At 32.6% G+C, this 18,109-nt stretch overlaps 1 protein-coding gene across 1 annotated transcript; it reads left to right on the top strand.

Moving 5' to 3' along the window:
- The first annotated feature begins 16,482 nt into the window (after positions 1 to 16,482).
- Positions 16,483 to 17,535, top strand: LOC126708526 (abscisic acid receptor PYL2-like). Its single transcript, XM_050408318.1, has one exon. It carries the CDS (start codon positions 16,665 to 16,667, stop codon positions 17,277 to 17,279), a length of 615 nt encoding a protein of 204 aa, XP_050264275.1. The 5' UTR covers positions 16,483 to 16,664; the 3' UTR covers positions 17,280 to 17,535.
- The last annotated feature ends 574 nt before the right edge of the window (positions 17,536 to 18,109 follow it).

Here is an 18,109-nt window from a genome sequence, read left to right as displayed (position 1 = left end):
CTCTAAATAAATGGAATTATAGAGTATTTCTATACAACTATTAAGAGTACTTTGTCCACCACAAAAGATTAAAAACAAAAAAAAAATTTGTAAAGTCTCATAGTTTAACATCTAAATTGAGCACTATAAAAAATCATGTTGTGTAATATAATAAATATCAAATTATCCAAATCATGTTATGTAATAGAATAATATTATATTTTTATATACTATATAGTCTATATTTAATTCTTTATAACGCAATATGATAACATTTAACAATAAAAGAGAACCAAAAAAAAAAAAAAAACAACAACAACAATTTAAATAACAAAACTAAATCGCATTAACCCAAAATAGAGTTTCAAATAATATAAGAAAAAAAATATATCAACCTAAGGCAGAGATGCAAATAAAAAATCCACCAAAGATTTGAAAGAGAGAGAGCTTTTTTTTTTTTTCTTTTTTTCTTTTTTGTGAGGGAAAACTATACATAAAATGGAAAAGATAGTGACAAATTTATAGTAAGAGGGTGTGAATAAGAAGAGAAAAAATAAAGGAAGATGAAGGGAAAGATGAAGAATGATATTAATGTAAAGGGTAGTGGGAAGATGGAAATATAAAGAATGGAGAAATGTTGGAAAAGTAGTGGGGAGATGAAAAGGTAAAGGAGGGAGAAAGATTGGAGAAGTGTAAATATTAAAAAAAAAATGTTAAAAACAATTATGTAGGGCTAAAAATTTGGAGTCCAAGCCCAAGATGTATGGAGTCTTGGTCCAATGAGTCCAATACAATTAATTTGTAGAGAATGAGTCAAATAATTAGGTCCTAATGAATTGAACAACGGCTAGTATTGGATTAAAAGACAATCAAGCACAAATAAGATATATTGACGTCAATGGACTTTCAGTCCGAGAATACCACAATTATTGTATATTGATCACAATTGGGTACTAAGATAGTTTGAATTGCTACAATATTTTCTCTTTGTTTTTCCGATCCCCTTCTTATGGAGGTTATTCCATATTATATAGCTCATTTTTTATCATCTTGACCCTATACTTGTTGATCATCTAAATCCCTACTTGAGTGTCCATCCCATCAGTCATCCCTTTTAGCCTTTTGTGAGTTGTGGTAGTTAAGGTAGCACTGTTCAGAGATCCTCTCCTCATTAATGTGGCCAAAAAAATAGTTGCAGTGCATTTAATGCGGTGATAGCAGCTTTTTCTTAGATATTTTGAGTTTCTTTTCCTTTCACACGTTCATGGGACACATTTCAATTGCTAGAGTACATATTTGGACTACATTCGTCATGTTCGAAGAGGAATTCCTCCTCGGATCTCCTTCCCTTCATCTCCCTCTTGTGAAACTTTTACTGGGAATCATTTAATAGTTATTTGCTCCTCCTCGGACTTGTTAGTGTCCTTGGACAAAGCTCAAGGCCCAATAAATTATTTTGGGCCCTAGTCCCTACAAATTAAAAAAAGAATAAAACAAGAAGAAGAAGAAGATAATAATGTGGATACTAATGTGACTCAATTGAGGCGTAGTAATACTAAATGATATGCTTCAGCTTTTAAATATATATATATATATATATATAGCTTAGTTGTGCCAACTAAAACAATATAGAATAGTGCCTATAACCAATTTGAAACATTCAATCGTCAATGGACAAACTTAGCTATGCAAGAATAAGACAAGGTTGGGTTTGAAAAAAGTGTGCTTAAATAGTTCCCACTAAAACAATTGGGTTATAGTTAATGTAAATGATAATCCATATATATATATTTTTTGAGAAAGAAATGATAATCCATATTTGATTAATGCAAATCCTCTATACCACTTTTTGTGTATCACTCTATGTTCCACCAAACACTACTTACCATGTGTATAATTGCTTTCCATTTTAAACTTCAGTTATTTTATAAGGAAAGTAAAATCAAAACATAGCAAGTAGTGGTTGGTGGAATATAAAGTGGTACACAAAAAGTGTTGTAGAAGATTTGGACTCATATTTTATGAAGAACTTAGAGCATCTCCAACAGCTTTAGCAAATTTTTGTACTGTTTGGAGAATGAACAGTGACATTTAGCTTTTACATACCCACTTTTTCAAATACACTTCCAACAGATTCTCTATCTCATTTAAATATTATTTCTTCATTCATTCTTTATTCATTCTTTATCATCATTTATTTTTTCTATATTTATTCCCAACAATTATATTTTTTAATGAAAAGTGTTATATTTACAACATTTTTTGCAATACTTTCACAACAAAATTTATGTGAAAAGTTGTTACTAATTCTAATTTGAACTCACCACTGAAATTATCTTTTTTATCGCCAATATTAACTAATAACAATTTGTTACTTAAAATTTATTGTGAAAATATTGTGGTAAAATTTCTTAATTAGGATTTTTTATTTTTTATATTATTTTTTATTCTTTCATTTCATTCTCCTCCACACACGCATCCTCTATCCCCCTTCTTTTATTTCTTTTTCTCCTTTTCTCCTTCAAATCCTTCCAGCAACATCTCATTTGCTCCTTTGTTCCTCAAAAAAAAAAAAAATTGTTCTTCTCATCGGAGAAAAGACAGAGACAGAGACAGAGACAGAGAGAAAGGAGAAAAACTGGGAGAGATTGGCTTAGCCTCCACCACATGCATCTCCACTGCCGCTCCAGCATCTCCACCGTCAGGCTGGGTCAGATCGGCTTGTTTTTTTTTTTTTTTTCATACTTGCTTGTTCTGATTCAAATTTATTTTAAGAATTGGATTTTGTTTTGTGGTTTGTGTTTTGTGTTTGGATTAGTTCTTTTGCTCATGAACAGGTCTCTCTCTTTTCTCTTTTTTTCTTTTATTTTTTCTGATTTCATTTGATTTATGAGAAAAAAAAAAAAAAAAAGCAACGACAACAGAGAGAATGAGAGAATGAGAGGGAAAAAAAAAAAAGAAAAAAAAAAGGAAGCAATGGAGAGAATGAGAGGAAAAAAAAAAGAAATCCGGATGAGAGAGAAAGAATTGATAAAATAAGGAGTTAGTATAATATTTTAATGCAAGAAATTCAATTGCTAATGTACAGTAGCTCATCAGATTTGATGAGCTACTGTTCATTAGCAAAAAAAATTTCCGGATATAGCTAAGCTGTTGGAGCATGAACAGGAGCATGACCAGTGCACAAATTCTCCAAATTTTAGCTAATATACCCGGATACAGAAGCTCTTGGAGATGCTCTTATGCTTGTAAGGTCTAAATGAATGATAAATGAAGAGTTTCGTAGACGAATTAAATCTTAACTTAACCTCAATCCCATTACGATATAATGATATAAAGCAACATTATGACATCATCTATAGTTCAATACTAAGTTTTACCAAAACCAAAACCTCTTGTATGAATTGTGTTCAAGCACAGTAATTGCATGATTGATTTGAATCTATGATACTTGCAAAATAAGGAAGATTTCATCAAAGTAGTGTAATGCTAACTTAAGCTTCTCCGATACTTAAGTTAGTTTTTTTTTTTTTTTTTTTTTATAAAACAATAATTTTTAGTATTCAATATTCATGGTGTTTTTCGCACACCTATTTCTAGTTTGGATTTTCTTAATATATGCACGTTCTTATAATGTTTTCCCTTTATTTAGATATTTTATTTACTGCGATCATAATTAGCCCATAATAGAAGTTTTAGGCATGTAATCATTACTCCTCATAATAGGGAGTGATGTTCTTTTTTCTTTTTTTTTTTTTTCTTTTTTTTTTTTTTTTTTTTTTTTTCCTAATGAGAGTTGTAAGGACTGAAATTGGATTGGATCCAAAATAGGATTGGGCTCTAACCCAAGCGGCCCAAACAATGTATTTGTAAAGCGTGGATGAAAGAACTAAATCTATTCCAGAAGAAAAACGATTAAATTTGGTAATTTAAGACTGTTAGACACAAATAGGATTAGAAAATTTGTCATCGGAATAACTCGAGAAGTTTATATTATATTGTCTTGTTGAACAATAAAATTATACAAGAATGCACAGTCTCGTTCTAAAAAACCCTTCATTTTTTCCGATCCCTTTTTTTAGTACATCTTCCCATGTTATATATTACAATCTTAGTGTCATCCTTACTACAATCTTGGTGTCATCCTTACCACACACGTGTAGGTTAGATTCAGGGAACTCCTTCCTGTCCCATCCAGCACCTCCCAGAACCATCAACCAGTAGCTGTAAGACTGCTGGATCACTGTTCAGGCATCACTTCCACATTAATGCGACTAGAGAGTTGGTTGAGAGGCATTTAATGCGGAGGTAGCAGCTTTTGAAGATATTTGTTTAACTTTCTTTTCTTACCCCTGGTCCAATGTCCAACCCTTAGTTGTGATGTAATTTCGAAGAAGGTCCATAATGATATGACAATCTTACTGACCTCGGACACTTGTTATCGAGATGGCTTTTATCCTCGGACATTCGTTAGACTTATATCTTATTATCTCTACTCTTCTCTTTACTCCGTTCCCTTTATAATTTCATCTGAACATCCTCGGATGGTCCAATGTCCTCGGAATTAGTACAGCCTTAACGTACCTCCTAACTAAATGACCCCCACAAGAGTAATGCTCGTTATTAATACTTTCTCTCGTCATTCTTCCACAGGCGACTAATGTTGGACTTGATGGCAAGGTTTGCTTATGTGTCATGATATCAAGGCTCTTGTATGTATAAGTTGGTTGATTCTCTTATGCAAATCAGATTGAGTGATAATCTAATCTCAAGCTTGTATCATAACTTAAATTGGACAAAACTTAAATACAGTTCTTTAAGTATTTTATCTTAAATATTATTATTGAATTAATTATTCATGTTTTTATTATTATTGATAATTGGGAGAAATGATATTTGAACATTGAGTATTTCAATTGAAAACATTAGAAAATGTCAAATAAGTTACAAAACTTTTGACACAATATGGTTGTATTAGAAAATGTCAAATTAGTTACGAAAATAGTGCTATTTTTTCTAAGTTCAATCAAATTAAAATATGTTATTAATTAGTCAATTGAACCACATTATTAGATTTAATTGAAAAATATAAGGTATGACACTCCAATAAAAGAATGAAAAATCACATTTTACTCTACCTTTTCCTGCTTCCATTCTCCATTATCTCTATTTCCACCCCAATTCCTTCTTCCATTCCCCGTTATCTCTATTTTCACCCCAACCATACATAGCATTGGTGAATCCAATTTTTCCAAAGAATTGAATGCAGCACTGCTGCAGCACTAGGCCACATCAAAATAACCAGCTACTCAAAAATAAAAGTCCTGGGATGATTGTATTTGTATCAGAAAGACAGTAACTTTTATCTCAAAAAAGAACGACAGAAACTCAAAAAATGAAATTAAAGGAATATCAGATGTTGCAGGCGCAGGACACACTTTTTCCTACTGTATACATATGCACCAAAGGCAGACGTAGAGTAATAAGTTTGTAATAAAGTCTTTAACCAAAAAATAAAAAAAAGTTTTCAATAAAGTCTGATTGACAGAAAGGTCTTTAACCATTGAAGCCATAGTGAATGCTTGATATTACAAATGATTAAAGTTTGTTTAGAGCTCCAATTTTAATTACAATTTGGATAATTTTAATCTAAATGCACTTGATATGGAATATATGTAATTAGCAAATGAATTAATCAAGGCACTCAAAGATTGCATGGATGAATATATAAGTGCAAGGCAAATATGTAAAGGGTAGTAGGGAAAAGAAACTAAAATTTAAGATAACACGACGATGTATTATTGAAAAGGAAAACCGAATAACTAAGTGTAAAAACCTCTCTGTGTCCCTTCAAGTCGAAATGATTCACTAGTGAATAAGTTGAAGTACAAAGATATCAAAAAGACTCTCAAAACCTAATCTATCCAAAGTACTTGAGCACTCCAAGCTCCAGCTATCACTAGATTTCACTGAGTCATGTCTTCACTAGCTTCTCGGATCCCGCAATACTGCCCGATCGCACCGCCAAGCCTTATTGGCTTATTTTGGCAAATACCCAATGCTTCCTAAGCTCCAAAACACTCTTTACACTTTGAATATGTGTGAACTGTGTTTAGGTACAAATCTCCTCTCAAGGTATGACAGTGGGAGATAGGAAAGAGAAGAGACTATAATTCTTACTTTAAGGATAAGTACTCTCTCTAAAATAGTGGGTGTTGTAGAAACATCTCTAGAGTTTTCTTTTGAATAGTCATCTTACAATTTTGTGGATAATGAAAGTATATATAGTATAAGTGAAGGGTATAAAAGTCACACTTAAAATCCTAGCTATCAGTGCAACTTGCGAATCATCTCGTGGGTTGGCCAAGTCACAAGATTACTTGCAAGATACACTGACTCTTTAGCTTCCGACATGTGCTCCTCATGTGACCTTCAACTGTTTTAATTAAATCTTCACCACTTAAGACTTAATCCATTACAATTAAATCCCACAAAATACAATGAAATAAATTAATGAAATTACAATACATTTTGTCATGGAATAAAGACAACATAAATGTTATATAAAAACCATAACTTAACACATTGTATAATATTTAAAGGTCATCAACTAGTCATTTTTCTGTAATTAATTCATTAATAATTATTTATTTAAGATCTTTTTTTTTTTTTTTTTTGTAAGTTCTATATTTTTTTTTAAAAAAGAACGAAGATACTAAAGTTTTTCCTTTAGAAAGAAAGAGAGATTTTAACAAGAAGGATCACAACTTACAAGTCTCAAATGGGACAATTATAGAAAGATGTTATGCATTTTTTTTGTTTGTTGCTAGAAATAACGCACTCATTCACAAATATTGAGTGCATGTGTCATGACAAACTTTGATAGTTGTCGCTACCTTAAATAATTTCAATTTGTGGAGAATTTATTTGACCACCTAGTGATGTAAAAATAGATACTGTTTGTGTCATCTAATTAACACAATACACAACTTCAAAAGAGTTAGCCTAATAGTTTCTAAAGTAATGACATAGTATATGTGGAACGAGGACTCAAGGTAGTAACCGGAGTACAAGTTTCGGACACCCTCGATTTAAAAAAAAAAAAAAAAAAAATTAAACGCAATAAATTTCACATAATGAGCTTTACAACTTAAATTTTTTATTTGTTTGGGGAGTGTTGGGGAAGTGGTAGGGGTTCTAGGCTTCTAGGAAAACCGGATAAGATTTGTAGTGTCACTTTCCGTTGGCCCAAGGCGTTTTGCATTTTCCACTTCATAGGCCCATATAAGATCAAGGAATACATGAGACGAAGTTTGGGAAACTCATTTTCATATGTTTGGATTTTGGAGTTCGCAAAAGCAATGGATTCCATTCAGAGCTTGCATGCAAGAAGGAACCCATGATTTGGTGGGCTGTCAATCAGCCCAAACCTAATAACAATTATAATTTTTTAAATCGGAAACGTCTTGGTTAAAAACATCAAAAAAGTTATTTATTTATTTATTTTATAAACACACCAAAAAAATTAGTTATGCTATTAACTAGTTCTAACAAAAATAAAAAATAAAATTGCTACTGTTTATAAAAATGAAAAGAAAACTAAGGTTATGTTTGGTAACAGTTTTTTTTTTTTTTTTTTTTAAACTTGTTTTTGGGAATATAAAGAAAAAAACAATTTTCTTGTATTTTTGAAATAAAAAACATGTTTAGTTAGTGGAAATTAAAAAAATAGTTTTACGAAAAAAATTAAAAAAATTAAAATATGTTGTTATTAGGATTTGAACTCTAATACTAACTCATTAAATGAGACAAATTCATTGAATCAAATGCATTTTTTCTTTGACTTTTGAAAACTAGAAATTAAAAGCAGTCTTTTGCATGTTTCAGTTTTCTTCAAAAATTGAGTTTTGAGAATAGTTTTTCTTTTCTGTCAATTTTTAGTTGTCAAACAAGTTTTTTAGTTTCAAAAATAGAAAATTGTTTTTGAAAATAAAAAATAAGAGAAAAAACAGTTACCAAACATACCCTAAGGTACTATGTATAATAGAAGGACTATATTAAAAGAGAAGCATAATAATTTAAACCCAAAATAATTTGTTTGTTAAGACTATAAGTGTTCGTTTGGCTCCAACTTAAAAACTAACTTATTTTACTATTTAGCTTATTTTTGCTACTATTTATGGGCCCATTGCACTTTGGGTACTATTTATGAGTCTCACTGTACTATTTCAGTTAACTTTTACTTTTATCTACTGTACTTTCAACAAAAAGTTTTCAATTTTAGCAAAATAAGCGGATCCCAAACAGACCCTAAGTATCTACAAATGGAACTGGAAAAAGCAAAGATCATTGCTTGCATGCAGGAAGGAACCCATTGTTTGTAGCTAATAATTAACCTGCATTCACTTTGGTCATTTTCACATTTAATTAGCCACAGTGAAGATTGGTAAAAACATTAATGCATTATTTGGTTACAAAAGAGAGGAGAGAAAAGAAAAGAAATGAATAATAGAAAGGAAATGAGAAAGAAAGGAAATTAGATCTCTTGTTTATCATTGGAAATAATCAAATAAGGAGAGAAGGGGAAAAGGAAAAATAGAAAAATTCCTTTATTTGGTTTGCAATAAGAAAGGAAATGAAAAGAAAATATATGTTTTTTATTTTATACTCATATATACGTGAAAGATGCATAAAAATTATGGGCAAATATGTAACTTCATATCATATTATATTATTTATGTGGACCCTAGATTTTTAAAATCATTGTCTCCCTTTAAGGGTTCATTTGGATTGAACTTATTTTTGCTGAAACTGAAAACTGAAAACACTGTAGTAAAATAATTTTTAAATGTGTGAATAGTACCATGAGACCCATTTTTAATATTTTTAAATACGTGAACAGTGCACGCACTGTTCATGAACAGTAAATTTTGTCTCTAAAAGTCAACATAAGCGTCTTGAAAAAAAGAGAAGCAAAACGCTAAACGCCAGATGCAGACGCACAATCCAAACCGCACATAAATCTGCCCAAATTGGGCGGATTGTAAATATGTGGACTTAGGGAAATGGTTTCCGCCCTTTTGTTATCTGCCATGCTAACTAAACGCAGAGAAAAACAACATTTTCTATCATTTCTTTTCTTTTCCTCTCTTTTTCACAATTTCCAAACACATGTAAGTTCTTTTATTTATTTTCAACTTATAGAAGTATAAACTTTGTCAACTAAAATTATATTTTAAAATATTTTGTATTTTAAAGCACTAACTTTAAAGAGATGGGTTCAATTTACATCTGATGTAACTCTAAAGAGTTACACATTTTTTAAACTATTGGATTTAAGTAGATCCAACGGTTAAAAAAAGACCATCATTATTACAAATATTTTTATTAGAATCTTATTAATTATTTTCATTTATTACATTCTAAACCTATCTCTATACCCAACAAAAGAAAACGTCTGACTCTCTCTCTCTCTCTCTCTCTATCTCTCTTTGTTTGGTGTTCAAGTCGTTTGTCTCTCCGTTTGTCTAACTCTCTTCATAGCTCCTCCACCATTGTTCCACCTCCACAGGTTGTCGCAAAAAAAAAAAAAAAAAAAAAAAAAAAAAAAAAAAAAAAAAACTGCCGAACTGTTTCTATTTGTGAGTACTCTGTTTCTTAGGTCACCATTATTTTAGCTCATAGCAATTGCAGGTTGGTTCTCTCTCTCTCTCTCTCTCTCAAGGTCAACTGTTTTTCCTTTTTTTTTGTTTATTTATTTTAATGTAATTCTTTATATGGGCTTTGCTTTATTGATTCATTTGTTTGCTAAGAAAGTAGAATCCTTTCTTTTTGTGAGTAGTCTGTTTGGTATCAAAAGAAATCAAGTCGAACTGTTTCTATTAATCTGTTTGGTACTCTGTTTCTATTTTTCCTTTCTTTTCTGTTGTGAGTGCTCTGTTTTTTGAGATGAATGCCATTTGAGAAATTACTATTTAAGTATGTTGATGCTCATTTTAGGAAGCCTCGTAGAAGGAAGAAGCTCAGCAACATGGGCAAAAAAGAGTTAGTAAGTGAATAGAAAAGCCATTAAACCCAAGTGGCAGGAATAATGGATTATGGACCCATAAAATAAACAAATGGGCCTTGAGGAAGCAAACGGGCCTGAAGGAGCCTGGAGAGAGAGTAGTAGCAAATCCATGGGCAGTATGTGATGTAGAAAAGTGAGAATGAGTCACAATAGGCCCGAAGCAATGCAAGCAAAGAAAGTAAGGGGTTGATGGCAAGCCCATGAGCCCCAAGGATGAATGATAAGATAATTGGGCCTGAGAAGACCAAAGAAGTTAGTAAAAGCCCATGAGAACGCAGAGTTAGAAAAAGGATCAAGGAAGCCCAAAGAAAGCTAGTGGGCCAAGGATGCCCAAGAGGAAATAAATGGGACAAAAGAGCCCACAAGCAATGTAATACAAAGCCCAAATGACCATATTGAGTTAGTGAGAGAAGAATAAGCAGTAGGCTTAAAGAGGTCCAGCAAGCTGGGGTCAAATAACATCACAGCAGGAATGGCAGAGTGGTACGGTAGGAAATAGGGGCAAGATCGTGGAAGGAGTAAGAGAGTAGGTTGAAGGAAGAAGAGTCCACAATCAAGCAAAACCCAGTCCTTAAAGGGAGTAGACCATAAAGAATGAGGAATCAAAAAATAGCTCACGCCATAAGAAGTCAAGGATGGGCAGCAGAATGTGTAGACGAGCCTCCAGACCACGGCAAACACAGCGGGCAAGTTTTAGACATACACAAAAGTAGAGCACGCGCAAGGCCCAGACATTACCAGCCTGTACTCAGCCAATACAGGGAGTGGTAGGTCATGGGTTAGAGGTAAGAGGGTATGGTTTGGCGGTGGGGAGAGGGGAAAACCTATTCTGAGATTCCTGCTCAGGTTCTTTTGGGGGAAATAACCTGTTGGGATGACATACCGCCTAAAAGAAGCAAGGATGAGTGAGAAGCACTAGGTGCATGCTATGAGGGATAGAGAGAGAGAGAGAGCACCCACACCGTAGCAGGTAAGAGTGTCATGGCAAACAAACAAACAAAATAGTCTTCTTTGTCTGGTGATAAGGAGTGGCACAACCAGCACAGGTAAGTGGTGGTAGTTGAGCGACTGACAAACTAGTGGTGGTCGGTAAGGACACCCAGACCAGACAAAGGTAGTTAAGGGCTAAAATAGTAAAAACTAATCACGGCAGACACCATATAAAGAACCCTTACCGTGCACAATAGGGGGATCACAATCACGGTAATAGTAACCTTCAGGAAAGAATCACAACATGGAAGCAAGCATTGAGAAAAGACAAGTAAAAGAAAGATTAGGAATAAGGAAAGAAAACAGAGAGCATAGAATGACAGACATGCACCAATAGGTTGATCCCCTCTCTCCCTCTAAAGCCCTATTCTCTATCAAAGACAAATGATTCTTTTTAGGCACAGGCCATTTAGGCCCGTTCTCTCAAAGCGATTAATTTCTTTTTTTGGGGAGATTATTCGTATTGAGGAAATGGTTTCCTTCTTGGTTTCAGTTCTATAACATAACCTGGCACGGTAGGTTGGCATTTCCCTCTTTGATTCAATCAACTCATTACTATTTCTTCCACACTTATTTCAACTATTTTATGCACGGGGCACTTCTTATCGCTCCCCTTTACTTATTCTGTCTAAGTAGCGAACATATTTTTTTTGTTGTCTTTATTACATCTACCTGCCAACTTTCCTATAGTAGCTCTGCTTGTCATGGGCATGTGACCATAGTTTGGCAAACGGGGTGTAGTTTGTGCACAAGTCAGACCAAGATGGGTTACAATTGGGCTGGTCTCAACTCCCTTATCCAGAACACTTGGGCCTAGTACCACAGGAGGCAGCCCAACCTAACATTACAAAAAGGCCCACCACACTTACAATTAAGAAATTTTCAGGCTTTCTCAAACACATGAATAGAGATTATAAATTTTTTTTGTTTCCTATCAATTAAAATCATAACTATTAATCTACACTTTCAATAATTCTGTTACAACTTGTGTTTTGCAAAGGTATTTCATTGCTTATTCAAGAAACTGTCATAATCTATCTCATTAATTATCCTCTAAATAATGTCATACTGTAAAAAACATAGACAACCCAATCATTACTAAAATGCAAAAAAACAATTGAAAATCAAAAGAACTAGACAACCACCAAACTTTACAATCACAAAGGGCACTAACGAGTGTTGTTTGGTTCCCTAGAAACTGTAGGAATTTTTTTTTTTTTTTAAATTTAAACTTTTGTTTTTTCATATTATTTGAGACCCATTAAAACTAAAACCGAGCCTAATAAAATCATTTTACCAAGTACAGTTGAATCTTTCAAGCTGATTTCTTTTGATACCAAACCAGCTAAAAAACATAAAACCCAAAACAACCAATTTCTAGGATTCTACTTTCTTTGCAAACAAATGAATCAACATAAAAGAAAGGAGAAATAGAAACAGAGTACCAAACAGATTAATAGAAACAGTTCGGTTTGATTTCTTTTGATACCAAATAGAGTACTCACAAAAAGAAAGGATTCTACTTTCTTAGCAAACAAATGAATCAATAAAGCAAAATCTAGATAAAGAATTACATTTAAAAAAAAAAGGAAAAATAGTTGACCTTGAGAGAGAAAGAGAGAGAACCAACTTGCAATTGCTATGAGCTAAAATAATGGTGACCCAAGAAACAGAGTACTCACAAATAGAAATAATTCGACTGTTTTTTTTTTTTTTTTTGGCGGCAACCTGTGGAGGTGGAACAATGGTGGATGAGCAATATAGAGAGTCAGACGGAGAGAAACTAAGAGAGAGAGAGAGAGAGAGAGAGAGAGAGAGAGAGAGAGAGAGAGAGAGTCAGACGTTTTCTTTTGTTGGGTGTAGAGATAGGTTTAGAATGTAATAAATGAGAATAATTAATGATATTCTAATAAAAATATTTGTAATAATGAGGGTTTTTTTTTTTAACTGTTAGATCTATTTAAATCCAATGGTTTAAAAAATATGTAATTCTTTAGAGTTACACCAGATGTAACTTGAACCCATCTCAACTTTAAAATTAAAAACATTGTTTGGTTAAACTTATAGTATTTTACATTTTTTTTTTTTTTTGCTGAATAAAAAATGGGTAGGGGGCAACCAACGTGGCAGTCTTACCTGGGCATGACCATAGTAACACCCTACTCGTCAGGGTCCGAGCCCTGCCAGGATGCAGGAGGACTGATGAGCTATAGCGTCCCCAACCGCACGAGGGGCGCTAGCGATCCTAGGCTGCCAAGGAAGGCAACCCCATGCAAGTCCATATTCAAACTCGAACATGAGACCTTACCCTTGGCACAACTCTTTGTGCATCACCTAACATCACTAGACCACACTGCCTCGGTGGTAACTTATAGTATTTTACATATACTGCTTGTTCAGTAGCTCCAAAATCAATGCCATCCTAATTCTTGTATTTGGCTATTAATATCAGATGAAGGCACCATTTTTTCAGTGAATCTTTTTTTCAAGTTCGTTCATACTCCTCAAAAAAAAAAAAAAAACAAAAACAAAAGTTCGTTCATACTAATTTAATAATAACACTTAAAAGTGTTCACTTTTTATTACATAAAATCAGAAGTATTTTTAAATTTAATCACGCACCCCAAAAAATATGTATTCTTATCAATTTAGTTCACCACAGGGCACAGAGGCTCAACTTGACAAATTTCTGGCCAAAATAAAACCAATAATTGTTACCATAATTCATAACAAATTTCTGGCACGGTTGTATTAGTATTTTTTTTTTTTATCATATATATTTTTAAAACCATATTAATAATAATATATAGGCGAAAACACTATTTTAGTTCCTATATTTTGAGGTCATAATTAATTTGGTCCCAACATTTTGATGCCAGTCAATTTAGTCCCTATTATTTTCAACTCACATTTAATTTGGTTCCTACTGTTAACTCTCTCATATTCAAGTGTAGGTTAATGGTAGGAACCAAATTGAGTGTAAGTTAAAAATAACAATGACCAAATTGATTGACACTAAAATATAGAGACCAAATTAATTGTGAACCCAAATTGACTGTTATTTTCAACTTACACTTAATTTGGTCCCTACAGTTAATCACTTATATTCAAGTATAAGTTAATAATAGGAATCAAATTGAGTGTAAATTGAAAAAAACGAGAACTAAATTGACTAGCACTAAAATGTTGAAACCAAATTAATTGTGATTCCAAAATATAGGAACCAAAATAGTGTTTTCGCCTAGTATATAAACACTCTTCCCATATTTGTAAACATTACTAAAGAAATTAAGAACATACATGTAGTCATTTTGATTTTCTAAATTGTTACGATAAAAATGTGCTGATATCATAAATGATAACACTGTGTTAATTGTTATTATTTATCATGATTGTAATTATAAATGCATGACAACAAATTTACGCTAAGAAATTTCTATAAATTAAAAAAAAAGGCTTAAAATATTGCAGTTGACAATGGGTTAGACCTGACGAATCCTGCATTTCGGAGTTTTGATTAAACCAAAAAAAGAAAAAAGAAAAAAAGCTAGAATCACGCGAGAGTTTGTTAGAGTTTTCACATGATCCACGAATCTCCAGCTTGCCCTTTCAAAGATTGCGACCACTAACTTCTTCTCGAGTTTATTAGTCTTCTTCTCCATTTCCCTTCTTACCCCACATACCCCTCATACATCTTCATTTTACACAATATTATTATTATTATTATTTTTTTATATATTTGCTATATATATATATGTATGTATTTTGCTTCTTACCATTTTTAATATTTGAGTCAAAAGTTTAGGGCTGTCACAAACATTGTCATATTCTAATTCAGATTTTAGGGTTTGATATGTGGAGATAGTTTTGTTTGATGTGGCGTTGTTTGATTTGAATGGTTGTTTTGGTCTCTCGGACTTTCGATCTGTGGGTTCGGGTTTTGATTTTGTGGGTTCTGAATCTAGCTTGTAGTTGTGAGTGTTGGAGTTCGATCGACCATATCGATCAAAACGGCGGCTGACTATGTTAGGGAGAGCTAATCTACATTGTGACTAGGTCGTTCCAATGGTGCAAACATTGACCTTGGTGGTGTGTCTTAAAAACCTCCCCAAAATCACCCTGCTTTGAACCGTTTTCACCCACCCCTAGTTTAGGTTAGATTAGGGTTTTGGGTTTTGGATTGAGAATTTGAGATCTTTTTTACTTTATAGCAGAGATTGTCTATTTTGTTGTAAAATTTTATATTTTTGTGAATAAAGATGTATATAGTACTACATTATTTTAAATTTTATTTTACCCAAAAAAAAAAAAATACTTCATTTCATATGACATGTGTTCGTTTGGCATAAACTTATTTTACTTTTTGTTGAAAGTGAATTAAAGTATACTTATATTTTAAAAATATAAGATTTTAAAAAACTGTACATAATAACACTTTATATATTTTCAGATTCATAAAATAAAATCTTAATTATGAAATAGATTCTATCTATTCTCAATATTTATGTTTGTAAGCTTTTTGTAATAGAACTTGTAGTGGTGCATTTTCCATCTTCTAAAGGGATAAATCGAAAAATCAGTTATATTCTTGACATGGACCAAGGGCAACTTCATGTGAGTTTTAAATGCGTTTTGGTTGACATTGTGGCATTATTCTCTAAACCCATTCATGAATCATGAGGTTGAGAATTGCCACTCCAAAATTTATGTGATGATTAGAAGTAATCTGTTGATTAAAACCTTCTTAATAAATAATTCCTCATAAAGCTCCTCTACCTCGGGTCCCTCATAGCCGCCTGAGCAAGTATATTTATTTCCCTTTAACAATGCCCACCATGCATGTTCCCAATAGACAGGGCAATATAACTAAGTTTCATAAAGACAGGCCCTTTCCTTTCCTAATATAGTTATGTTGTGGTGCACTTCTATATACTCTTAATTTAAACTCAAATACAATTTTAAGTTCAAGGACAAACATTGTACCGACAACTTATCAATGAAAAATAAAAATATATAATTCGAACTTTTTTTTTTTTTTTTCCTGAGGTTGGTGTCTAATAAAAATAATGTTAGGACACATTTATTTCTACATTCAATTTCATAATTTGTAAATTTGTATAATTGTGAATGATTAACCCAAAGTGATGGGCTTATGTAAATAAAAGTAACAAAAAGTGTTTACCACTCATAGTCTTATATATAAAATATATTATGAAATTATGTGCAAAATTGGGTATGTTCTTATAATTATTCTGATAAAAATAATAATTAACAATGAATTATGCCTAAATGATGTTCCTATAATCATCAAATTATGAAAAAAAAAAAATAAAAAAATTGTATGTTCCTCACATTATTATTAAAAATAATAATAAAATTGCCAAAGGGCATATATGTCTAGAAGAAAGGGATAGTCCCAAAGAACAAAAAGCTCCCTCATGTGTGTTCTCATATCATTGCTCACTATTTTCCTCCATGAACACCACCAAAAGCCTTACTTTTCTGCACTAGAAAGCAACCTTCTCTTCCTCTTCTTCTTCTTCTTTCATTCTAAATTTGCTTCAAAACAGAGTTACTTTACAATACGTATTAGAGAGTGGTGCTATACTGCTATCCCATATTGGCCATGGATCCAAACCAAGTTCCCCCTCATGGTCTAACCCAAGAACAATACCTCGAGCTCGAGCCCATCATTCACAACTACCACCAGTTCGAACCCTCACCCAACACATGCTCAGCCCTAATAACACAACTTATCGATGCTCCAGCACATGCTGTATGGCCTTTCCTTCGAAGCTTCGAAAACCCTCATAAATACAAGCATTTCATCAAAAGTTGCAACATGAAAGGTGATGGTGGGGTTGGAAGCATAAGAGAGGTCACGGTGGTTTCGGGGCTTCCAGCCTCGACAAGCACCGAGAGGCTTGAGATTTTGGATGATGAAAAGCATGTATTAAGCTTTAGGGTTTTGGGGGGTGAGCACAGGCTCAACAACTATAGGTCAGTCACTTCTGTGAACGAGTTTAACAAGGAAGACAAGGTGTACACCATTGTGTTAGAGTCTTATATTGTAGATATACCAGCTGGGAATACAGGCGAGGATACGAAGATGTTTGTGGACACTGTCATAAAGTTGAACCTTCAGAAGCTTGCCTCAGTTGCCATGGCTTCATTGCATGGACATGAATTCGATGGTTGCAGTGGTGGTGGTGGTGATGGCGGTGGTTTCGATTCTGTTTAAATTTTTAGTGGTCGGAGACCAACCTGCAGAAATGGGAGATTTGTGTATGGAGTACCACTTGTTTATATTATTATTTTTTATATTATTTTTAAAGTATTGTTTTCTGTTTTTTGAGGAGCTAAAGTATTGTTTTTTAAGTTGGATCTTAATGCCTTTTGTTTAATGGTTAGATAGTTGGGATTGGTTTCTATATTTGGGTTTGTTGGGTGAATTATTTCAGTCGTATTGTTAAAGGCTATTATTTAAGTTGTTTTCATTTTTCTCTTCAATAAAATGCTGAAAGTTAAACCAGAAATATCTATGTTTTTGTTTATTTTTTTGAGAGAGAGAGAACCACACTTTAATTCAAAAATAATGTTTCAGTTATTAAAATATCATATAAATCTTTATTTTGTAATTGTTTTTAAATTAGCTAAGTTTTATTTGTTAGGATTCATATATATAGTCAATTCCGAGAAATTTGAGATTAAAGCTTTGTTATTGTAGTTTTATTTGTTTTATTGCTGACGATAAGAATTATTGAGGACATGATTACATGATGATCAGTTTTGCCTTTTCTATTTGCTTTTGTACATACTTATAATAATCTTATCAAATTATTTAGCCTTATATGATTTTGTCCTTAAATTTGCTTCTTTGGTTTTAAATTGTATACTATTTTATCTGCAGCCAAATGGTTCGGCTTGAGTGTCAGCTGTTATTTACTTCCAATTTACTCAGTGACTCTATATGACATTTTGATTTTTCCCCCTCTTTAAGCATTGCCACAAAAACATCCAAACACACCCTTTTTAACTTGTGTTATTTTTTCCTAATACTTAAGTGAAGTA

Source organism: Quercus robur, chromosome 2 (assembly GCF_932294415.1).
Source record: "Quercus robur chromosome 2, dhQueRobu3.1, whole genome shotgun sequence".
Classification (NCBI taxonomy): Eukaryota; Viridiplantae; Streptophyta; class Magnoliopsida; order Fagales; family Fagaceae; genus Quercus; species Quercus robur.
Note: the sequence above shows the minus strand (reverse complement) of the source record. Positions and strands in the feature narration are given on the sequence as shown.

Excerpts from the sequence above, each read along its gene's own strand:
- LOC126708526 (XM_050408318.1), top strand. The coding sequence starts at position 16,665 with ATGGATCCAAACCAAGTTCCCCCTCATGGTCTAACCCAAGAACAATAC.